The sequence below is a fragment of the Dama dama genome, chromosome 12, assembly GCF_033118175.1.
Source record: "Dama dama isolate Ldn47 chromosome 12, ASM3311817v1, whole genome shotgun sequence".
NCBI lineage: Eukaryota > Metazoa > Chordata > Mammalia > Artiodactyla > Cervidae > Dama > Dama dama.
In genome coordinates, this window is record NC_083692.1 from 80,468,421 (window position 1) to 80,494,141 (window position 25,721).

The following is a 25,721-nucleotide window of genomic DNA, read 5'->3' on the forward strand; positions in this document are numbered from 1 at the left end:
AAGTCCCCTGCTGCTGAACCAGCTGCTGGCCACATGGGGACCAGGGAGCGAGGGCGGGAGAGGGGCTGGGGGCACTGGGGTCTCTGTGCACTGGTCTTTTCACTCCTCAGGAAGCACCTGGCAGGGGCCCAGGAGCAGAGGATGGTGGGAGAGATGGGAGATGAGTCCTTTGGGAAGAGTTCCCCACTGGCTGTGACAATTGTGATGCAAGGTCGGCCGTGGGAGAGAAAGACCTGCTTTCCCGACCCTCAAAGGCCCTTCCACTGGCCCTCGTTTCTCGACCTCAGAGAATGCAGGGGTTCTGCTCCTTCAGTGGCAGCTGCAGGGAAACAGGCTCCAGAGTGGAGTGCCCTAGGGTCCCAGTTCTGGCTCCCCAACCTTGGTCTCACCTCTTTTCCTCCTGGTCAGAGGCACTGTGGCATTTGCTCCTCCTCACCTGCTAAGACAGAGCCTGGCTCTTCTGTGTCCGGGGCCCCCGGGGGCAGGCCAGGCTGGGATGGCTTGGTGGTGCGCTTCCCTCACGGGGTCTCTGATGTGTGAGCATCGCTTGGGCTCTGCTTTCCCACAGCGCTGCCTCTCAGTCTTGGGTCCCTGTCCAAGGGACACCTCTCTTGGCTATGCTTATGGTGTCATTGACCCTGCCAGTGACTTTAGTGGCCATTAATTTAGAGGTCCTGTTTCTTCCCTGCGTTCCAGGTATAACAGGTATTCCCCAACCTTCTCATCACTAATTTTGAGCTGCCCTCCTCTCAGCATGAAAACAGTCTCCTGGTTCATCTGGTCTCTTGGTTGAACTCATCTTTTATCTCATCACATCTGCCTTTCTCCTTACAGAGGAGGCCCTGTGGTTCTGGTCTCATCAATTGTGGTGTATGTGCCAATACTTGTGGGTGTAAAACCTTCTGGGAGGGGCTGCAGGAGGGGCAGCTGAGTCTGGTTTCTTGTGAGTCCCTGCAGTGTGGGAGAACTGGTTGTTGATCACAGATATGGAATAAAGATGTGTAACGCCAGTGTGATACCCTGACTGCTACAGACCTGCTATTATAATGTCACTTTGCCTTAACGTCTCTGAAACTCAGGGACGTTAAGCCATTTGCATCCTTGGTAGTTGGATGTACTAGTACTAATTCAGACTCTAGTTGTGGTGTATGGGCTTTAGTTGCCCTGCGCCATGTGGAATCTTCTCAGATCAGGGATCAAACCCATGTCCCCTGCATTGGCAGGCTGATTCTTATCCACTGTACCACCAAAGAAGTCCTAATTATCTCTTCTTATAAGGACACTGATCGCATAGGATTAAGGCCCACTCCGATGACCTCATTACCTAATTACCTTTTTAAGACCCTGTCTCCAAATACAGTCCCATCCTGAGGTCCTAGGTGTTAGGAATTGGGGCAGGGAACACAGTTCAGCCAATAACATTGATCCTTTCTCAAGCCCATTTGCTCACCACCTCACCCTCCATCTTCATAGGTGAGGCAGAAAAAAAGGTCTGAGAACTCTAACTTCTTGTCCCTGGCACTGCCTTGTGAATCTGTCTGTGAAGGGTTCTCTCCTTCCCGCCTCCTTCCCATCAGTGAAAGGTGTCCTCCTCCACTCCCCGCCCCCACACACAATCCAAGGTGTCTCCCGCCCCTGCTCTGGCTTGGTTTCCCTTCCCACCTCCTTGGTGTCCCTGGGCTGTTGGTTATTTTCTTACCTGTTTCTTTAGTATCTCCAACGACAACACAAAGCTAGAGCAATTGATCCACCACCTCTGTCCCGCAGATTCAGCATCTATGCAGCCGTGACAGGTCCTCTTCCTGCTCTTTTGTGTTTGAGACTCTGCTGTGGGCTCTTGGCGGGAGCAGGTGTTCCATGGAATTATTTCCCTTCAGCGTCTGGGAGAGGATGAAGTCTTACCGATGGCTTCTCCCTCTCAGTGCCTCTATTCCTCTGCCCACTTTGGGGAGAGAGACTGGTGGGAGGCCAAGCAGGGAGGCTCAGGAAGGACTCGCTCACTCCTGGCTTGGGAGGCTGTCGGCAGAGTCATTCCTCTACCTGAGTCAGGAGTGAGAGTTTCTGGGTTCCCAGAACCCTTTTCTGACTTGTTGGCTCCGTCATTTCCAGAACCACTTGTACTTTCCCTCCTTTACAGTGCTGCTTTCATTTTATGTCAGAAAAATCATTTAAAACCTGGCAATAGGCAGCAGAGTTGGCAGAATATTTTCAGTGCCACATTGGGCTTGAGTTTCTATCGTCTGTAAGCATAGGTTAATATGTACGTTTTCATCTGTTGGAGATGCAAATAATTTCTGTCTATTAGAACCAATAATCATGAAGATTATGGTTTATTATCTTATTGGACATGAATCAGTTTTTTATCTAATCCCCAAATCTTATTCTAACATTACCTATAAATACCTTATTTCTCAGTTGTCCTTTGAGTTCACTGTAATATTTTATTTGTTCTCTCATTAATTAATGAGTTGAATAAGATTTTGACACCTATTCATTTTATATTTGTATGAGAGTCATGATATTATTTTTTTGAAAATTATACTTCAAGACTGATATATTGCACGTGGGGGGGTAAACAAAATGGAGAGGTTATTAGACTTTGCAATAGGATTGTTGTTATTAATTATGCTGCTGAATTTCTCCTTTCCTACAATTTGTTTACCTTTCACATGAAAAATGTTTAAATTCTCTCTCATTTATAAAAAGAAAGCTTTCCCAGTTATCCTTTATCCTTCTCTAGCTGCCATGTAATACTTACCTTTTCTTTAACCCAGTGGTTTTAAAAAGTTGTCCAAGCTGTTGAAAAAGTTGTCTCAGACCAGATGTCTAAGGCAAAACCTGAAGAACATCACTGAATATGGAAAGTTCATGTTTGATGGAAGTGAAAAGTTTATGCCTGGGAGAAGTAATTGCAATAACAAGAAATGAGTTCTTTACAGTTTCCTACTGACTCCTTTAGAAAATTTTTTATTTATTTATTTGGCTGCCCTGGGTCTTAGTTGGGGCATGTGGCATTTTAGTTACAGCATGAAAACTCTTCAGTTGGGGCATGTGGGATTTAGTTCCCTGACTAGGGCTAGAACTTCAGGCCCCCCACATTGGGAGCTCAGAGTCTTAGCCACTGGACTACCAGAGAAGTCCTGCTTTCCTGCTGACTCTTTGCTGCAAAGTTTTGGCCTCTGCTGGGCCTTTGTAGGATCTCCACGACCCTTTACCTCAATCAGCTTTAACCGGCTCTTAAAGTGAGTGAAAGGTTGCAACTGGAACATCTTTGTACAGATTTCCTCTTGAATCACCATAGATACAAGACCCTTACTGTGGGGAAAAAAAAAGTCACATTGTAATGAGGAAGACTGATGTAAAATACGGATTAATGAGTTAAACAGCAAACAGAGCAAGACTTGTAGTAGGAGGAGATGAGTGACAGCAAGGGCAGTTGGAGGAAGGAGACAGGTTTGTGTTTTTAAAAAAATATTTATTTGGCTGTGTGGGATCTTCGTTGTGGTGCGCAGACTCTAGTGCAGTAGTTGCAGCATGCTGGCTTAGTTGCTCTGTGACATGTGGGATCGCCACAGGAATGGAACCTGTGTCCTCTGCATTGCAGGGCAGATTCTCAACCACTGGACCACCAGGGAAGTCCCAGACAGGATGCTTTACTGGCCTCAGAATGGAGAGTTCTTCCATGAGCCTGAGTTCTTTTTTTTTTTTTTTTTTGAGCCTGAGTTCTTACCACAGTAGCTTGTTGGAGGCTTCCATGGCAGTGATGGAACAGTGATATTGTTCTGCACAATATTCATGACCCTGAGTTATTTCTTCATGTTATTTTGAGAGATCCAGCAAAAATAACAGTGAGATTTTTAAAGTGTTATGGACTGAAAGTTTGCATTCCCCTAAAATTCATATGCTGAGATATAATCTCCAGTGTGATGGTATTTGGATATGGACATTTAGGAGAAGATTAGGTCTTGAGGGTGGGGCCTCCATGAAGGGATTTGTGCCCTATGAGAAGGGGCCAGTGAACTAGCTTGCTCTCTTCGCACCCTGTGAAGACACAATAAGAAGTGAGCAGACTACAACCCCTGCGTGTTCTCACCAGAACCCAGCCATGCTGGCACCCTGACGTCAGACTTGCAGCCTCCAGTACTGTGAGAAATAAATGTCTGATGTTTACAAGCTACCCAGTCTATGGTACTTGCTGTGAACTAAGACAGTAAGCTTAACAAAGAGACTGAGCAATTAACAAGGAAAAGACTAATGCCTAAGTAAATAAGTGAGCAGCATTAAAAAAAATTGCAGAAGGAAGTTTAACTAACCAGTAAACATTAAAAAATTTCAATTTAATTAGTAATCAAAGAATGGTAAATAAAAACAATAATGCTTTACCATTTTTACCCATTAAGTTGACAAAGATTTTAAAAGGATAGCACTTAACTGTAATGAAGGGTAAAATGAGTACATTCATACATTTTTGGTGAAAGGGGAAATCTCACACCTTTCTTGGAAAGCAACTTGGCATTATGAATTAAGAACCTGACCCCATTTAATCCAGGATTTCCATTTATAGGAGTCTATTAAAGAAATGGTTTATGAAATTTTGAGTGCAAAACTATTTATAAAATAAAACTATTGGAAATAACCTGAATGCCCCCAAACAAGGAAATTGTTCATTTTTGTATCCTTCCAGTCTCCCCCTTGCTCTCTTCACTTCAATGATATTGTCGTTGCTGCTCTTTCCTGGGCAGCCATACCAGTTCCAACATGAGGATGATTGAACTTGCTGTTCTCTCTCCTTGGAATACCCTTTCCCCAGATGTCTGCATGGTTTGCACCCTATCTCATCGAGGTCTTTATTCAAACCCAGATTCTTAGTGACATCCTTTTGAAAGTGCACCCCTCTACCCATACTCATTTTTCCCTGGCTTCATTTTTCTCCCTAGCCCTCATCACCATCTAACATACTACATAGGACTTTGATTCCAAGTCAGTCTATCTACAAATTTCATCATTGTCTAGTAGCCTTGAAAAAGATTTTAAATTTTAAAGCCCAATTAAAGTCTACATTTCATTGCACTACAACTTATTGCATGTTTCTAAAAATATGACGGAATGAAGAACCTTGAGTCAAATCAAGATTTAAAAGCGTAGAGAGACTCCAAAATGTGAAATTGGCTAAGTGAGAGGCTCTTTCTTTGTAAGGTGATACTGTTAACTGGTTAAACTAACTGCAGTTTAGCTGTCTTAGACCAAATGACTATTGGAGTTGGAACTTTAGGAAACTTGGTAGAAAAATACCAGGATGCCAGGAAATATTGGCTGTTTTGTATGTCTCTGTTTATTAAGATCTTTCAAAACAGAGAGCTTTATTTTGAGCTGAGAAGGTTGAAAGCAAAAACGGGGCAGTGCAGAGACCCCTCTGCCAGCATGCTTCTCTCAGAATTGCCAAACCCAGACTTTCTGCCCCTTCTAAAATTAGCATAAAGCACAGGGAGGTGGGAAATCAGCTGGGAGATAAAATTGGGACACCTAAGAGGCCAGAAAAATGAAGGAAGCCAGATTTCCTGGACCCTTCCCACATCCATCCTTCCTTGAACTCTCTGATTTAAGCAATCCTGATAAGGAGCTGGCACGTGGGCAGCAGCCTGGTCACAGGTGCAGTTATTGCCTTACCTATTCTCTCACAGTTGGATTTAAGCAAAGGGGCAAAGGGCAAAGTTCCACGTCTTACGGCTAAGAGGGAGAACAGCAAGGGTGGTGTCCAGATCTGTGAATACACAGTGCTAAAGCATAGAGAAAGTTGAGGGAGTTGACTAGCAGTGAAACCTCAAGCCTGGACAACATGGGAGCCTATGTTTCTTTAGCCTCAAAGGTGACCCTAGGCCCCCGCCTCTCGTAACTGTGCCAGCAGGATGTGGGCTACTGAAGAAGTTCAGACTCTAATAGGGATCTTTTTGATGACTCTCTTCTATTCCCCTCTCAGCCATGGAGAGCAATGGACAAAAGAGGTGTTTGAGTGGGCGGGACAATAGGCAGTGATACTGGCTGACTAATAAACTCCCCCCATTGCCAAGATAAGACCTCCATCCTACCTCTGCCCAGAAATATATACTTTGAATTGGTGACTACTGTTTCCCTTTCTTTTCCAGGTTATAGCTTTTTTCTTTATTAATTAATAAAAAATGTTTTCTACTTCCCTCCATCGTTTTTTTTTTTTTTTTTTTAATCTGTCAGGAGTGGTGAAATGCATCAGTCAAAGTTTACATAGACAAAAAGAGTAAGATATGAAAGTAAGAGGGATGCACATATTTCAAGGATCTGGACTTGGAGCTGGATGCAATAACGATATGGCATTTGGTTGTTTCTTAACACACGGTACATTTTCATTTGTAAAGGAGATAGTTGCATTAAGTGGGGACCTTTTTTATTCTGTGCATATGGGAAGAAGGAATGCTAAGCAGTTAAGGTGTGGAATATAGTAGACATAAATTGTTTCTCTACCCAGAATCTCCTCTTTGGGAGAAACACCCTTCCCCTGCATATAGGCTATGCAATTAGAACACTCCATCTATCTGGCCACAGGGATTGGTTTAGGGATGGGTTCATGATTTAAGATGGTCCAATCAGAATTCTTACTGGACTTAACACTGGAGCTAAGATTTTTCCTATTCTTCTGATTTTATAATTCTGAGAGTGTTTGAAATGGAGTAGCTATCTACATGCTTCTTGAAAGAAGTCTATCTGAAGGAAGAGGCCAACACACAGATTTAAGCAGAGCTGAGAGAAGGCAAGAGAAGGAAGAAAAAAGAGATATAGAGATAGAGATTTGACTGTCTTCTGAAAAGCAATTTCTGAGTGTCCCTGGATCTACGAATAACTAGGACAGAAGCGGATTCTATTCTGTACTTTCCATTGATATGACACAATAAATCCCTTTCTTGTTAAGCAAGTTTGAGTTCTGTATCTGACACTTGAAACAGAGAGGATCCTGACTTGTATAGGAACTAACCATTCAATCTTGCATATGAGGCAACCTAGCTTCTGTCTCCTGGCTCCTCTGTAACTGCTCTTGCCACGCACTGTCGACTTTCTAGTTTCTAAATCTGATGAGCCCTTTTCAATCTTTATCTTCCTGGTTTCAAATTTGATGCTGTTTATAATGGCTTTTTTCCTCAAAATTCTCCTCCACTGCCTTTTAAGAGACACGGTTCTTTTTGTTCTGCCTACATTTTTGTTTCTCCTCAATTTACTTTCCAGACTAGTGTTTATCTCTGAAATGACTTGCTCCCCAGTGTTATATTCTTGACCCTCTTATGGTCTCATTATACAACTTCTCCGTGGGTAATCCATTTACTTTCAGAGCTTCTATCGATACTTACACACTTCAAGATCCTATCTTTAGTCTAGAGTCTCTTATCTCTCCACTCATATAGCCCATGGCCTACCAGGACATCTTTTCTCGGATGTGCTTCAGACATCTCAAAAGCAACATCTTCTGTGTCTGATCTCACCATTCATCCAGAGTTCCAATCACAGTGATGGGGACCACATTTTAGTATTTGCCTCTGTTAGAAGTCTGAGCATCACTGCTGACTCCTTCTCTTCTTTACTCTCTCAGCAAATTGTCAATTATATCTCATGAATTTCATGATTATACTTCTCAAATCTGCCTCTGCAGGCTGCACCACCTTTGCCTTTGGTCCAGTACTCTATAGGTGCTGCATTGCATGGCTCCAGGAGTAACCACCCCTAGACCTCATGGGTGATGGCCCTGGTGGAGGCCCTCGTACCTTCTCACTTAGCTTACTGCTGCGACAACTTTCTAGGATTCTGCTCACATCCAGGCTCATTTCCCTTCAATCTTTTCTCTAAAGGTGGCAAAAGATTTCTTCCAAGTACAACTAGGAGGATACCACGTTTCTGCTACAAGTCTCATTGCTTGCCTGACCTTTCCATCTTAATTTTTACCACTTTAGCTCTATTTTTTCCCTACGAAATATTTGGACTTCCCCAAATGTGCCATGTTTTCTCCTGCCCTCTATATTTGCACATATGCCCCCTGTGTTTTGAAAATATATCCTTCTTCTTCTTTTTTTCTTTTTGGCGCCGCTAGGTCTTCATTGCAGCCCGAAGGTCAGTAATTGTGGTGTGTAGGTCTGTTTCCCCACGGCATGTGGGATTTTAATTCCTTAAACAGGAATTGAACCCAATTGGAAGGAGGATTCTTAACCACTGGACTACCAGGGAAGTCCCCCAAATGTACCCTTTTTTTAATCTTGCAAATGTATTTATCCTTCCAGAGGCAATCTAGGGTTAATCTTCTAGACCACCCCAGTTTGGGCTTTCCTACGTCTTATATATATATAATCTTTCCTATGTCTTATAATCACACCTTACATTCATCTCTATCACAGCCCATGTTACACCACATTGAAATATGCATTTACTTATCAGTCTTGTCTATCAGAGATGAATTTCTTAGGGGAAGAGACCTTGAGTTATTTATCTGTGTATTCTCAGGGCTTGGCATGTCACTGCCTATTAAATGCTCAATAATTTTAAGAAAATGGCAAAAAGAAAAACAATTTTTTAGCATCTGTCAACTGCCTGCCAGCCATTCCAGTCACATCTGTCAGAAAGACGGAAGGAAAGGAAAAATATTACTTATTGATTGCCATTCACTCCCTCAATGTTTGGCGAGCACCTTCCATTTTCAGTCACTGTGCTAGGCACTTTCGCATGATTAAATCATAGTCATGTGGACCCAGTGGGAGAGGGAGAGTGGGACGAATGGAGAAAATAGCATCAACATATATACACTATCATGTGTAAAATGGACAGCTGGTGAGAAGTTTCTGTATAACACCGGGAGCCCAGTCTGGCCCTCTGTGATCACCTAGAAGGGTGGGCTGGGGGGAGAGGAAGGAGACTCAAGAGGGAGGGCATATGTCTATAATTGAGCCTCTTTTTTGGGGGGGGTGGGAGGATGGGGATGGGCAAGAATACCATTCCCTTCTCCAGGAGACCTTCCTGAGCCAGGGATCGAACCCAGATGTCCCACACTGTAGGTGGAGCGCTTTACCGCCTGAGCTACCAGGGAAGTCTCCCAAGGCCCTGGAAAGGGTTCCCCATATATCTATAATTATGGCTGATTTGAGTTGTTGTATGGCAGAAACCAACACAGCATTGTAAATATTAAAAAACAAAAAAGAAAAAAAATCACTTTGTCAATTCAGTCACACTGTTCAGAAAGCTTTATTTACAGAAATTTTACGCAGAAGCATGGTTTTTGAAGTTAAGCTACTTAAGTTTTAAGTTCAAAGACTTGGCCATTCAGCTAATGTTGCTGGGCTTACAACTAGGCGACCTCATTTCAAAAACCATGTTGCTATCAGAGGTTCATATTTTTCCAACTCTGCTTGAAAGACCTTTTTTTTAAATGGCACTTCCTGCTCAAGATGGAGGGCTAAGCACACATGTTTTTCTTGAATGACTCTTGAGACATCATTGAAATAGCAATATAGAAGCACAGAAGGCACCCACATAACAGTGAAGTGAGTAGGAGGAGACAGAGGTCATCAGTCAATTGTGTCAGTTATAAATTCATTTCTCCTCCAAACCCACCTATGGTTGCCTGGCCTGTGGTCTGAAACATTGCCCCCTTGCCAGCTGCCATGTTGTTAGACTTTATCACAGGGCACTGGAGTGACCCTGGAGGAGGAAGGGATATTTCCTCCTGAGGCCCAGCACTTGCCCACATTCTCCTGAGACTTCAAAATGTGGTTTTCCAGTGAGTTCCAACAGTGTGGAACCTCTGTACACATACGGCTTCCATCACCACCTCCTTGATGGCTTTGCAGTGAATTCTGAAACTCAGAAATTTCCTGAGATGGCTTCCCCTGGCACCCTAAAAGGTGACTTTTCAATAATACTTCCTGTTGTGGTACCTCAGCCGATTTCTTCACCATCCATTGGACCAATAGCCATGCTCTCTCCAACCATATTGGGATCAAAGTCCTGGGGGAGAGGACCCTTTCCCAGATCTTTTCCTTCCTTGGGGGCTCCGCTTTGGCCCTGGGGTAGTGGCTGCTCCCTATGTCTCCTATTCCTGTTAACTTCCAAAGACAAGTAGGCGTATCTATTGTGAAGAGCAACAGGGATATACCAGTAATCAGAATGCCTTGGCTCGCGGAGGTTTTGGCAGGGGCTAACTGATCACAGTGTTTATAGGAACAAAAGAGATAGACATCTCATTAGAGGATTATTTGTTCTATATGATAGAAAAAACTCTAGTCTGATAGTCTGATAGTTAAAAACCTGACTTGAGTCACCACAGTGGAGAGTCATGATTTCTTACTTGGTCTCCAGATCTAGGTCAATTTATAGATCCAGAGCCCTTTGATTGAGAGGGGAGGTGGGTCCCCTTGACAAACAGCTCTGCGGGATTTTCGGAAGTACTTACTAGCATTTCCACATATACATACCATAAATCTTCTCCCCTAAAGTACTTGTGATCATATTTTATTTTAGTGTTTATTGGAGAAAGACAATACCCAGACATCTCATGGATTACTGGACACTAGCTCTGAACTGATGCTGATTCCTAGGGACCCCAAACACCATTGTGCCTACTAGTTAAAGCAGGGCCTTATGATGGTCAAATGACCAATGGAGTCACTTATGTGAGTTCAAATGTGACTCACTGTAGGTCTAGTTGGTCCACAGACTCACTCTGTTGTTATCTTCCTAGTCCTAAAAGTGTAATTGCACTAGACGTAACTATTAACCTGCAAAATTTTTACAGTGATTCTCTAATCGTGTGTGGAGGGCTAGTGGGATATATATACATATATATATATATATATATATCCCATAAAATCTAAATGTGGGCAAAATCAAAATTTAGAATAATATTTAGACATAATCTTAGGATAGATGAGACATTCTTAAGCACAGCATGAAACCCAGAGCTTGTATATGAGAAAGATAAGTGGAAAAGATAAATGCATTTGGCTACATAACACTTTAACATTTTTGCCTGGCAAAAGGTACCATAAACAAAGTCAGACAAATGATATATTGGAGCAAATATGTATATCATGTAAGATTGATAAAGTACAGAGAATACCTATAAATTGATTTCTCCCCCAAACCCCAAAGAGTCCAATAGAATAATAGTAAAACTATGAATAGAAATTTACAGAAGAATATAATCAAATAAATAATCAATAAATGTGAAAAGATATCTAACTTCTATGGTGAAACAGGTCACCAGCCCAGGTGGGATGCATGAGACAAGTGCTCGAGCCTGGTGCACTGGGAAGACCCAGAGGAATCGGGTGGAGAGGGAGGTGGGAGCGGGGATCAGGATGGGGAATACGTGTAAATCTATTGCTGATTCATGTCAATGTATGACAAAACCCACTGAAAAAAATAAATAAGTTAAAAAAAAAGAAAAAAAAAGATATCTAACTTCTAGTAGTGAAGAAAGTTCAAGTTTAAACAAGTCTGCAATAACATTATTAGTGTTAATAACATTATTAATGTGCCTCATAGGAGCTTTGGACTTCCTGGTGGTCCAGTGGTTACAACACCGAGCTCCCACTGCGTGGGGTGGGGGTGGAGGGAAGGTGGTTAGGGGCCACAAGTTCAATTCCTGGTTGGGGAACTAAGATTTCACATGCCAAGCAGTGCTGCCAAAAAATAGAAAAAAAAAATTAAAACTGACAGCTTGTTTTCTACATTTTTGTTATTCTCTAGACTAGAAAATACATACAAAATATGATTACAAATATATAAAGTTTTGTTGTTGATGTTTGTTTATATAAAAATGGTATACATTTCTCTATAACTTGCTTTTCTCACTTGTTAATATGTAAGGATCATCCATTCAAGTAGATAAAACACATATGATTCATTCTTCTGAAAAGATGCATAATAATCTATTGAATGGATGTGCTATAATTTATCTAAATTTTCATCCATTTTTCATTGTATAGAGAGTAAAGTAGGTAATATAAAAAAGAATAAGAATTAGATTGACATCAGATTTCTTGTCAGGAATAATAGACGCTAGAAGACAAAGCATTTAAACAGGGATGTTTCAACAGATAAAGTTTTATATTTCCTAAAGAAGATCCAGCAGTCATAAGCTTTTATGTTCCAAATACAATGGCAGCTTGATGACTTTTGCCAGGCCACATAACCTAGACATGGCCATACTGGGTTTGCACACTTTTTAAAAATTTCTATACACATTATTACCCAAATAGGAAAATTCTGAATAGCCAGTGTTACCAACAGTGAAGGAAATGGGCCCTTATGCACTGTTGCCTGGAGGACAAAATGGTAGACTTTTGAAAAGCGGTTTGACGGCTGCAGTTTTCAGTCGTAAGTTGTGTCCAATTCTCATTCAGAATCAGCAGTCATCCCAGTGAGGGAGTTGAACTGTGCAGTGTCAGAAGTATAAGTAAGTATGTTATCAACTGAAACATACTTTCCAAGTAGCACAGTGGTAAAGAATCTCCTGGCACTTCTTCGTGAAAACACCAAATGGCGGATGACGCCGGTGCTGCGGGAGGGCCCGGAGGCCCGGGAGGCCCTGGAATGGGAGGCCGCGGTGGCTTCCGCGGAGGCTTCGGTAGTGGCGTCCGGGGTCGTGGCCGGGGCCGGGGCCGGGGTCGTGGCCGGGGCCGGGGTCGTGGCCGGGGCCGGGGCCGTGGCCGGGGCCGGGGCCGTGGCCGGGGCCGGGGCCGGGGCCGGGGTCGTGGCCGGGGCCGGGGCCGGGGCCGGGGTCGTGGCCGGGGCCGGGGCCGGGGCCGGGGTCGTGGCCGGGGCCGGGGTCGTGGCCGGGGCCGGGGCCGTGGCCGGGGCCGGGGTCGTGGCCGGGGCCGGGGTCGTGGCCGGGGCCGGGGTCGTGGCCGGGGCCGGGGCCGTGGCCGGGGCCGGGGTCGTGGCCGGGGCCGGGGTCGTGGCCGGGGCCGTGGCCGGGGCCGGGGCCGTGGCCGGGGCCGGGGTCGTGGCCGGGGCCGGGGCCGGGGCCGGGGTCGTGGCCGGGGCCGGGGCCGGGGCCGGGGCCGGGGCCGGGGTCGTGGCCGGGGCCGTGGCCGGGGCCGGGGCCGGGGCCGGGGTCGTGGCCGGGGTCGTGGCCGGGGTCGGGGCAGAGGCCGCGGAGCTCGCGGAGGCAAGGCCGAGGACAAGGAGTGGCTCCCCGTTACCAAGCTGGGCCGCCTGGTCAAGGACATGAAGATCAAGTCCTTGGAGGAGATTTACCTTTTCTCTCTGCCCATCAAGGAGTCTGAGATTATTGACTTTTTCCTGGGAGCGTCCCTCAAGGATGAAGTTTTGAAGATTATGCCCGTGCAAAAGCAGACCCGTGCTGGCCAGTGGACCAGGTTCAAGGCATTTGTTGCCATCGGGGATTACAATGGACATGTCGGTCTGGGTGTCAAGTGCTCCAAGGAAGTAGCCACTGCCATCCGTGGGGCCATCATCCTGGCCAAGCTGTCCATCGTCCCCGTGCGAAGAGGCTATTGGGGGAATAAGATCGGCAAGCCCCACACGGTTCCCTGCAAGGTGACTGGCCGCTGCGGCTCCGTGCTGGTGCGCCTCATCCCTGCCCCCAGAGGCACTGGCATCGTCTCCGCCCCTGTGCCCAAGAAGCTGCTGATGATGGCCGGCATCGACGACTGCTACACTTCTGCCAGGGGCTGCACCGCCACCCTGGGCAACTTCGCCAAGGCCACTTTTGATGCCATTTCCAAGACCTACAGTTATCTCACCCCTGACCTCTGGAAAGAGATGGTGTTCACCAAGTCTCCATATCAGGAATTTACTGACCATCTTGTGAAGACCCACACCAGAGTCTCCGTGCAGAGGACCCAGGCCCCAGCTGTAGCCACCACATAATTTTATAAAGAGAATAATAAAGTGAATGAAACCGGAAAAAAAAAAAAAAAAGAATCTCCTGCCAATGCAAGGAAACAAAAAATATACAAGCAATTCCTGCAGCTCAATTCCAGAAAAATAAATGACCCAATCAAAAAATGGGCCAAAGAACTAAACAGACATTTCTCCAAAGAAGACACACAGACCCCAATAGTTTCCAGAGTATTTATGATGGAGCAAGAAACTGTTCATGCAATGACAGTGGGTATAACATTGGACAACACTCTGATCTTAGGAAACACCAGGCACCTCAATCTTCAGATAAGGATTCTGAAAGTAATACAGGTAGGAATATCTTTTATCGAGCATCAGGTCTTTCACTAAATAAGAGTACACATATTGGAGAGAAGACTTACAATTGTAGTGAATATGATGTGTCTAATCAGTCTTCAGAACTTACTGCACAGCAGAGTATTCAGAATCCACAGGAAAACTGCAAGTGTAAGAAATGTGAGAAACTCTTTACTAATGCACTCAATCTACGTAAACATAGGGAAATTCATACAGGATGGAATACTTTCAAATGTACAGAATGTGACAAAGCGTTTAATCAGAGTTCAAAACTTAGTCAACATCAGCGAATCCATGTTGTCCAGAAGCCTTATAAATGTAAGGATTGTGGCAAAGGCTTTAGGTACCGCACAGGTCTTAATCGTCATCAGAGAATTCACACTGGAGAGAAACCTTAATAATATAAAGAATGTGGAAAAGCTTTCAGTCACTATGCAACTCTTACTAAACACGAGCGAATTCATACTAAAGAGAAGCCTTATAAATGTAAGGATTGTGACAAAGACTTTAACCCAGCACATTGGTCTTACTTACCATCAGATAATTCATACTGAAGGAAATCTCATAAATGTAAGGAAACCTGCAAAGGCTTTAATCAGCTCTCTCACCTCACTGGACATCAGAGAGCATGTCCTGGAGGGAAACCCTAGTAATGAAGTAAGACATGGAAGAGGTTTGTCCTGAACATACAATTCAGGAGACAAAAGACTTGTTTATATAAAAAAGATATGGAATGACTTAAAGAAAATGTAGGAAAGTATTTATAAAAAATCAAATCTAAATAAATATCAGGAAATGCATACTAGAAAGTATTTCATAAATCCTGTTTTCTGAAGTTCCTCTTAGGGAGAAATATTGTAGATAGTGATTCATAGTTAAAATAGATAGAAAATTGATATGTTAGTATGGATCACAAGATGAAGAGGTGATGTTTAGCCATGTACAGTTACTAGCTATGTATGTTTGTTTATATTGACATGATTTGTGATTATTTGAAAACCAAAATGAATGTAACTGAATTCTCAAATTACTCCATGCTACACTTCATTTCTAGTGTGCATGCAAAGTTATGCTTTTGATGGTTGGTACCTCAAAGATGAGAGAAGCCCTTCTATCTAGGAAGAAAACATTTACATTTTTCTCCATTATAAGATTAAGGACACAGGAATGTAACATGTACAGTGAACATATAAATGGTGGTGTTTGTCATTCATGTCACACATCCCTGTAAGTCACCGTGATGTAAGTGTTCAGGGAATAATTCCACAGATTAAAGTAAGATGTCCATTTTCAATAGTTACATCACTTGCTTTTAAAGTAAAATATAATGACAGTTCACTAAAATCTTGATGTATTTTATAATATGAACAGAAGTCATGAATATCAACTGACATGTTTCAATTAAAGACATCTCTGCTACCCTAGAAATGTACGGAAAACCCTTCCCAGAAAAGTCATGTAATTAGTGTACGTCTTCTTAAATGATTAGCCTCCCTCTTGTAAACATAGAAATCACAGTTCTCAGATCATTGTATCAGAGGAAAGATTATCATTGTTTATGCTTATAATCTGTATTTTAACCAAAGTGACATAGCGGAGTGTAAAAGGTTTTATTCTGTGTGTGATAAGCATACATGCTAATCAATAAAACTGAATGGTTGCTTGTATAAAAAAAAAAAAGAAGACATACAGATGGCTAACAAACACATGAAAAGATGCTCAACATGACTCATTATTAGAGAAATGCAAATCAAAACCACAATGAGGTATCATTACACGCCAGTCAGGATGGCTGCTATCCAAAAGTCTACAAGCAATAAATGCTGGAGAGGGTGTGGAGAAAAGGGAACCCTCTTACACTGTTGGTGGGAATGCAAACTAGTACAGCCGCTATGGAGAACAGTGTGGAGATTTCTTAAAAAACTGGAACTAGAACTGCCATATGACCCAGCAATCCCACTTCTGGGCATACACACTGAGGAAACCAGATCTGAAAGAGACACGTGCACCCCAATGTTCATCGCAGCACTGTTTATAATAGCCAGGACATGGAAGCAACCTAGATGCCCATCAGCAGACGAATGGATAAGGAAGCTGTGGTACATATATACCGTGGAATATTACTCAGCCATTAAAAAGAATTCATTTGAATCAGTTCTAATGAGATGGATGAAACTGGAGCCCATTATACAGAGTGAAGTAAGCCAGAAAGATAAAAACCAATACAGTATACTAACGCATATATATGGGATTTAGAAAGATGGTAACAATAATCCTATATGCAAAACAGAAAAAGAAACACAGATGTACAGAACAGAATTTTGGACTCTGTGGAAGAAGGCGAGGGTGGGATGTTTCGAGAGAACATGTATATTATCTAGGGTGAAACAGATCACCAGCCCAGGTTGGATGCATGAGACAAGTGCTCGGGCCTGGTGCACTGGGAAGACTCAGAGGAATCAGGTGGAGAGGGAGGCGGGAGGGGGGATCGGGATGGGGAATACATGTAAATCCATGGCTGATTCATGTCAATGTATGACAAAAACCACTACAATATTGTAGAGTAATTAGCCTCCAACTAATAAAAAATAAATGAAAACAAATAAATAAAAAAGAGATGCAGTTTCAATCCCTGGGTCGGGAAGATCCCCTGGAGTAGGAAATGGCAACCCACTCCAGTATTCTTGCCTGGAAAATTCCATGGACAGAGGAGTCTGGAGGACTATAGTCTGTGGAATAGCAGAGAGTCAAACACAGCTGAGCACACACACACAACTAAAACATAGTTACTGTCATTACAAAGGTGCGTTGGGTAAAATGGGGATTTATGAGGCATTGGTAAAACTGGGTAAAACGAGTCATTTATATTGGTGGCTTGAACATCAAATGACACTCGATGTGGGTCGACATACCTTCTAAAATCTCCCGTGGGTGACCCATTCTCCTCCCCTAACTTTGCACCCATTCCCTCTGGGGCTTTCCCACCGTTGTAGGTCACATTACGCTGTGACCCGCGCTTCAGCCTCCCTTCCTCAGACCTCCAAAGGTGAGTGGTCAGAGTGTTGGAGCGAGTAGTAGACAGATTCAGAAGGCTGACGTTCTTGGGGTCTGGGCTATGTCCATATGTATGATTTGTGCATAGAGGAAGTCTGTTCTCATGCTCTAATGACTCAAAAAGAAGACTAAGAGGTAGAGGAGTATTCTGAAGGAGGAGGAGAGGGGAGGTGAGAAGAGGGGTTGGCGTTGAAGCTGGCTTTTAAGTGTCTGTGCCTATGGGAGACAGTGCCTGTGAATCTAGACAGGAGCTGCTGTGCTACAAAGCTCCCCGTCCATAAATCAGAGAAGGGTCACTAGGACCCACATCTCCGGAGAGGTTCTGGTCGCTCCAGAAAGGCACCTTACCTTCTAGGAAGGTCAGTGGGAATATCCCCCCAGGGCTGGGACTGCAGACAGGAATTTTTCTCTGCTGACTTACTCCATACTGCAAGATGCTGGGACTGAGCTTTGGGAGCACAGAGGTGAGGGATTTGCCCTGGTCACCACTGTGAATGAGCAGAGTACAGTCAGGAGGGGGTCCTCACAGTCCACCCAGCCTGCAGTAGAGGCGTGTGTGTGCGTGTGCGTGTGTGTGTGTGTGTGTGCGCGCGCGCGCGTGTGTGTGTGTGTGTGTATGTGTATGCCAGGGACTCTGTTTTGGTCCTGCCTGGTTACCCTCTGGGTGTTAGGTATCCAAAGTATTAGATATTAGGTATCCAAGGGAATGCTGACTTTCCTCCTTCTTCCTTCCTTCCTCCCACTTTCTTTCTTCCTTCCTTCCTTTCCTTTCTTTCTTTTTAAATTGACATGCAGTTGATTTACAAACCTCTTTCATTTTCTTTTAATCCCTGAAGATAAAAAGCCAAATCTCCAGTCCAGGCTATAGAAGCCAATAGTCTCTGGTCAAGGAGGCACTCCTGGGTCAGCTACCCTTTACTTTCAGAGGCTCCAGGCTTTTCTCTCCTGGGAACACAAGGTCAGGCAGGGGCTTCACAGGGTTCTGCTCTGGGGGAGAGGAAGCCTGATCGTAGCCCTTAGGGAACTCCCTCTAGAGTTTTCCTACTGATCCCCATGTCTAAGAAGTGTGGCTGTAGTTTGCAAAGCTGATTAGGACCATGGTAATCATCCCGCAAATCTAAGAACAGGCCAGCTTTCATACAATTTAAGTATGCAACTTAGCCAAAGTCATCAAACTTAAAAAGCAGATTTTACTACTGGAACTTTAATGTGTTTGCTATTTGAAGATAAATGGTCTTTTAAAATCCCCTGTGGTAAGTGTTACAGGACTTTTTCTTTAAAGAAGGTTTTTGTATTATAAAAGCAATACTTTTCTTAGTAATCTAGCAAGAGAGGTAAAATAGAAAGTCAGGGAAAGAAAATACCTGAAACTCACCCGTCAAAGCTCCATCAGAAGAAAATTCCTTTTGATGTTTTGGTAAATTTCACTTCAAATTTATTGTTGATTTGCTAATTTCAATCATTTCTGCCTTTAACCTTTTTAATGTCTTTTATATTTTGAGTTTATTTGTTATCCTTTTAGTAGCTTACTGGGTGGAAAACATACGTTTATAATTTTCAGTCTTTCTTATATTTCTAATTACTATATCTGAAATTATATATCTATGTGTTTTTTCCTGAGTAGTGTTTTGACCATATCCAACACACTTAAAGAAATTTGGCATGTTCTCATTGCTCATTTCTAAATATTTATAATTCATGTTTTAATTTCCTCTTTAAGTGAAGAATTTTTGATAAGTGCATTTTGATAAAATTTGTTGTATTTAATTGTCTAATATGGCAGCCACTAGCCACACATGGCTAGCAAGCTCTTAAAATATGGTCAGTCCAAATTGAAATTTTAAGGATAAAATATACACTAGTTTCAAAGATTTAATGTGAAATTTTAATTATTTTTATATTAATTACATATTTAAATGGTAATATTTTTATACACTTGACTCAAATGAAGAAAATAAGGTTATAGATTAACACAATTGAATGAAAATATTGTATGAGTTACAACTGCAAGTCACATGTGTGATTTAAATTTCATCTGTTTATTTAATGTAGCTACCGGAAAAATTAAAATCACATATGTGGTTTGCATTTGTAACTCATAACTTTTCTATTCAATTGTGTTAATCTATAGCCTTACCTTTTTTTTGAACTATTCAGAGGCAGGTGTATTAAATTCATCTACCAAGATTGGGATTTGAAAATCCTGAAGTTACACTGTCACGTCTCAAAAGATTCATGACATACTATCTTGGTGGAGTGTCCCTTTTATCAATATAAAAAACCGTATCCTTATTTGCCCTTTTTAATGTTTTTTTTGCCTTAAATTCTCTTTTGCTCCAATTTGAATGTTTCTACATTTGTTTTCTTTCGGTTAACATTTTGCATAGTATCTTTTATTTTCAAATGTCCTGCATCATTTTGTCTTCAGTGTATCTTTTGTAAACTATATACAACTATTTTTTAAAGCACAATTTGAAACTTTTTTTAATATATTAATTTAATTCATTCACCATTTCACAAATGGCCCCTGAAAAGTGCTTGTGTGTTTCTAATTCTGGGGGCATTGTTATCTCTTTGCTGACTTATGATGTGTGGAATCAATGGCCTTCCATTCTTCTCATCCTTATTCACGGTGGGAGTGAACACCTTTATTCTCCGCTGCCTGACAGAAGGATAGAGACTGAAGAGGCCTCCTTCTAGGAGAGCATCTGCAAAGAGTTATCCCACCGCTGTCCCGTCCTGCTGCCTCTCTACATTCGCTGGCTCATGGCTCAGAGCTCCATAGCTCTCCTCACCTTTTGACACAGTGCCTCTTCCAGGACTGGGGCATATGGTTTCATCTTTTAAGATGACTCCACTCCTTACAAATTCTAGTTCCTCAAGGACACCACCTAATATTTTCATGGGCTGCTATTGATTTGTTTCCTTTTCCTTTTCTTTTTTTCCTTTTAATCGTTTTCACAGTGATATAGAATGGAGAGACAGGTAAAAGTATGACTTCATTTATCATCTTTATCTCAATGTGGTATATTCAAGTTCTGCTTTTTTTCTCTATGTATTTCTTATTTTGGTCTAATATTTGCATATTTAATTTTGTGTCCTGATTTTCCAACTAGTATTTTAACTTAAGCAATTGCCCTGCACTATTATAAACTACTTAAAAAATTAATTTTTAATGTCTGTATAATATCCCATCAAGGAAAGCTTTCTAGCATTTCCCTGTTATTAGGTATAGATCACATCCTGGGCCATAAATCTGGTCTTGGAAAATTCAAAAAAATTGAAATCATTCCAGTCATCTTTTCTGACCACAGTGCAGTAAGATTAGATCTCAATTACAGGAAAAAAAATTGTTAAAACTTCAAACATATGGAGGCTAAATAACACGCTTCTGAATAACCAACAAATCATAGAAGAAATCAAAAAAGAAATCAAAATATGTATAGAAATGAATGAAAATGAAAACACAACAACCCAAAACCTGTGGGACACTGTAAAAGCAGTGCTAAGGGGAAGGTTCATAGCATTACAGGCTTACATCAAGAAACAAGAAAAAAACCAAATAAATAACCTAACTCTACACCTAAAGCAATTAGAGAAGGAAGAAATGAAGAACCCCAGGGTTAGCAGAAGGAAAGAAATCTAAAAAATTAGGGCAGAAATAAATGCAAAAGAAACTAAAGAGACCATAGCAAAAATCAACAAAGCTAAAAGCTGGTTTTTTGAAAAAATAAACAAAATTAACAAACCATTAGCAAGACTCATTAAGGAACAAAGAGAGAAGAACCAAATTAACAAAATTAGAAATGAAAATGGAGAGATCACAACAGACAACACTGAAATACAAAGGATCATAAGAGACTACTACCAGCAGCTCTATGCCAATAAAATGGACAACTTGGATGAAATGGACAAATTCTTGGAAAAGTATAACTTTCCAAAACTGAACCAGGAAGAAATAGAAGATCTTAACAGAACCATCACAAGCAAGGAAATCGAAACTGTAATAAAAAATCTTCCAGCAAACAAAAGCCCAGGACCAGAGGAATTTAGATTATTTCTATTTCTCTGCTCTTACAAAGTTACTTGTACATATGGCTCTATTTTATATTTTGAATTGTAGACTTGGGTGGAGTACTGTGGTTCTTATAGATTGTTAGCTTAGGTCATTCCAGGTTTACTCTAGTTTTAGTAGAACAATATATGTGCTTAGCACATACAAAGTTTTCTGTGCTATTGCAATTCTTTGAGATCATATGTCCCTGAAAACCAGGAGACTAGGGTAACACTTCAGTGGAATATATATCTGGATTTAGGATACAGTATCCATATGTGGATGCCCACAGATGCTGGTGGAATGTTCTTCGTTGTTGTCACTCTCAGAAGGGTGAGTTATAGCAAAGCTGACCACATTTTCTGGGCCACAACAGGAACACACCTCATATATTGCCCTGGTCTGACAAATGTTCTACATCTATACTATTCAATATGATAGTCATTAACCACATGTGGTTACTGAGCACTTGAAATGTGGCCAGTCTGAGTTGAGAACTGCTCTAAGTATAAAGTACACATTGGATTTCAAAAACTTGGTACGAAAGAAAAAGTTGAAATACATCATTAATAACTGTATACATTGATTCCATGTTGAAATGATGATATGTGCCTCACATTGTACTTCTGTTGGACAGTACTGCTTTATTTCACTGCTCTAAGACCCCTTAGAAGATCAGGGATGTATGGGAGCACAGATATAGATGATTCTTACATCCTCTTGCTGTAACACTTTATTATTAATTTCCTGAGACTCCCAGTCCACACTGCAGAGGCACCATCTCTTTACCCCTATCAGCAGCTGCTCCTCTGTTATCCTTTAATTGGAGCATTTGAAAATTTAAGAACCTAAAGATCATGCTTTCCCACCTGCTCTCTACTTCCTAGCACTCCTGCCTGCTGAAGGTCATTGCAGGAGGTTCACAGGGACTAATATAAGGTGCTGAAGAGCATTCTAAGTCTTTCTCCCCAAGGCAAACAAGTTTGGAATAACTTTGAAATCAAGAGCTTCAGCTTAAAACTGCACAATTGTATAAAGCTCTTATGTAGGAACATATAGCTGTGTCCATTTATTCATTCATCCAACAAATATTTATTGAGTGCTTCAGTTCAGTTCAATTCAGTTCAGTCTCTCAGTTGTGTCTGACTCTTTGCGACCCCATGAATCGCAGCACACCAGGCCTCCCTGTCCATCACCTATTCCCGGAGTTTATCCAAACCCATGTCCATTGAGTTGGTGATGCCATCCAGCCATCTCAGCCTCTGTCGTCCCCTTCTCCTCCTGCCCCCCAATCCCTCCCAGCATCAGGGCTTTTTCCAATGAGTCAACTCTTCACATGAGGTGGCCAAAGTACTGGACTTTCAGCTTCAGCATCAGTCCTTTCAATGAACACCCAGGACTGATCTCCTTTAGGATGGACTGGTTGGATCTCCTTGCAGTCCAAGGGACTCTCAAGAGTCTTCTCCAACACCATAGTTCAAAAGGATCAATTTTTCGGCGCTCAGCTTTCTTTATAGTCCAACTCTCACATCCATACATGACCACTGGAAAAACCATAGCCTTGACCAGACGGACCTTTGTTGGCAAAGTAATGTCTCTGCTTTTTAATATGCTATCTAGGTTGATCATCACTTTCCTTCCAAGGAGTAAGCGTCTTTTAATTTCATGGCTGCAGTCACCATCTGCAGTGATTTTGGAGCCCAAAAAAATAAAGTCTGACACTGTTTCCACTGTTTCCCCATCTATCTGCCATGAAGTGATGGGACCAGAGGCCATGATCTTAGTTTTCTGAATGTTAAGCTTTAAGCCAACTTTTTCACTCTCCTCTTTCACTTTCACCAAGAGGCTTTTTAGTTCACCTTCACTTTCTGCCACAAGGGTGGTGTCATCTGCTTACTATCACTCAATACTGTCAGTCACTCTTCTGGACTCTTGAGCTACATCAATGAACAAGACAGATAGAGATCAATGTTCTCCTGGAGCTTATAGTGTTGGCAGTAGGTATGGGCAATACACAAGAGACATTATAAATAGTAAATGACATAGTATGTTGGAAGGCATTAAATATAGTAGAAAAGTCAAGAGGGATCCAGAGTGCTGGAAGGAGAGGGGAGTAGAGAGTGGCTAGGTTGGGCTTTGTTGAGATCAGGGATGTATGGGACAATGGACTTGACATTTAAACAAAGTCTTGAAGAAGCAGGAGGTGATAGATATGTGGCTACCTGAGAGAAACTCATTTTAGCAGAGGGAATAGTCAGTGCAGAAGTCTAAAGGCAGGAGTGTGCTCGGCATGTTCGAGGAACCCAAGAAGGCCAGTGTGGCTGGGAGGAGAGCAGTAGTAAGGTCAGAGATGCAAAGGGGCAGCACACATCATTCGCAGCCTTCTGGGTCATGGTAGGTTTCCCTGGTGGCTCAGCAGTAAAGAATGTGCTCACCTGCCGACGCAGGAGACTCGGGTTCGATCCCTGGGTCAGGAAGACCCCCTAGCAAAGGAAATGGCAACCCACTCCAGTATTCTTGCCTGGGAAATCCCATGGACCGGTGGGCTACAGTTCATGGGGTTGCAAAGAGTCAAACACAGCTTAGCAACTAAACAGCAAGGTCATGGTAAAGATTTGGGTTTTGCTATGATCTGAATGTTTATGGCTCCTGCCAATTTCATATACTGAAATCCTAAACCTTGAGTTGATGGTATTGGGAGGTGGGATATTGGGATGTGCCTAGGTCATGAGGGTGGACATGAATAACAGGATTAGTGCCCTCATAGCAGAGACCTGAGAAAGCTCCCTCACCCTTTCCCCTGAGTGAGGTCAGAGCAAGAAGCAGCCGGCTGTGAACCAGAAAGCAGCCCTTTACCAAAAAACAAATTTTCCGATACCTTGATCTCAGATTTCCCAGCTTCCAGAATGGTGAGAAATTAATTTCTGTTGTTTATATGCTACTAGTCTATGGTCCTTTTGTTATAGCAGCCCCAACAGACTAAGATGGGCCTATACTCTGCATGCTATGAGGAGTCACCACAAGTTTTTAAGTAGAGGAGACACCTGCTCTGGCTGACATGTTAAAGGATCACTCAGACTTCTGTGTCAAGGTCAGATTTTAGGCAGGCAAAGATGGAAGCAGGGATAGAGATGGTGGTGGCTCCCACCACCAATAGCAGTGCAAGTGGTGACAATGTTACATTTTGGTGTACAGTGAGAGAGAACCATCAGGATTTTCTGAGAGAGCAGCTGTGGGGTCTGACACAGAGGAATCAAGGATGACTCCAAAGTCTTAAGTCTGCGCAGTTGGAGAGGTGGAATTGCCATCATCTTTCCAAGGTTGAGCTTCTGTCTTAAATGCTCCCATTTCCCAGGGGGCAAAGTGAGAAGATAGAGCAGGTGCTTTGGACTCTGACCTGACCTGGATTTGAATCTGGGCTCCAAATTTGTGTCCCTGAGCAATTTGTGACTTTATGTAACCACCTCTGTAGAATATTATAATAGTTGGATAGTAATATCTTTGTGATAGAATAGATGATAAAATAATGGAAGGCTTGGTATACATAGTAGGTGCTCAGTAAAAGCTATTATCTCTTTTCTGCTCAGACAGATTCGGAGGCGGGGATGCTGGAGAATGCATTTTATGTCATTTGATCAGGATCCCAGGAGGAGGTAAGGATGGGGCTAAAGCTGTGACAGCCATCTCTGCCCACAAGGTCAGATCCACCATCCCCTGGCATCTGGCCCAGGACACAGTCCTCCTGGTAGGCAGCAGCTGGCAGGAGCAGAACGTGGACGGGGCAGCGGCAGCGCTGCAGGGGGAGGGGCCGAGAGTGATGCACACCCTGTGTGCCGTGTGGGGGAAGGCTGAGGACCGAGAGCGGCTGGTGGCCGTGGTGAGGGACCAGGGATGGGGTGATACGGGCGCAGAGATGAGAACACGCATGTCCAGCCTAGGGAAGTCAAAATTCTGCTTTCCTTAACATAATTTAGGGTATTTCACATGTGCCAGACATATACCAACACCCCATCACATTAGTCTCTGAGGTGCTCAATGTTGCTATAACTGCTTCACAGTGGGAAATACACCTTAAGTGTCAGGGATGACACTGAGGTCTGCCTCACTCCAAAACCCACATTCTTAACCAAGACGGTGGCTCTGGGCCTGGCAGGGCCCTGCAGGGTACAAATGCCCGAAGCCTAGAGAAGCTGGGACGATGCCCAGAGCAGGAGCTGCTCTGTGGACTGCAGCAAGAGAGATGCCAGGCTGGGGAGCCCACGTGGTCACGGTGGGAGGGGTGCTGTTTGTGGGGGCTCACAGGGAAACAGTCATTTTTGAAGAGTTTTGAAGGGGTGTGGGAATCAGCCAGATAAATTTTCCAGAGAAGAGACTCCAGGTA

General features: G+C 42.9%; 1 protein-coding gene across 1 annotated transcript; it reads left to right on the plus strand.

Annotated features, from left to right (window-relative positions):
• Positions 1 to 12,553: 12,553 nt before the first annotated feature.
• Positions 12,554 to 13,945, plus strand: LOC133067108 (small ribosomal subunit protein uS5-like). Its single transcript, XM_061158317.1, has 2 exons — positions 12,554 to 12,691; positions 13,105 to 13,945. Exons 1-2 carry the CDS (start codon positions 12,554 to 12,556, stop codon positions 13,900 to 13,902), a joined length of 936 nt encoding a protein of 311 aa, XP_061014300.1. The 3' UTR covers positions 13,903 to 13,945.
• The last annotated feature ends 11,776 nt before the right edge of the window (positions 13,946 to 25,721 follow it).

Bases quoted from the DNA above. Each gene is read 5' to 3' on its own strand.
- LOC133067108 (XM_061158317.1), top strand. From the start codon at position 12,554: ATGACGCCGGTGCTGCGGGAGGGCCCGGAGGCCCGGGAGGCCCTGGAA. The intron at 12,692-13,104 runs GTCGTGGCCGGG...GGCCGTGGCCGG, and splicing joins GGGTCGTGGCCGGGGCCGGG to GGCCGGGGCCGGGGCCGGGG.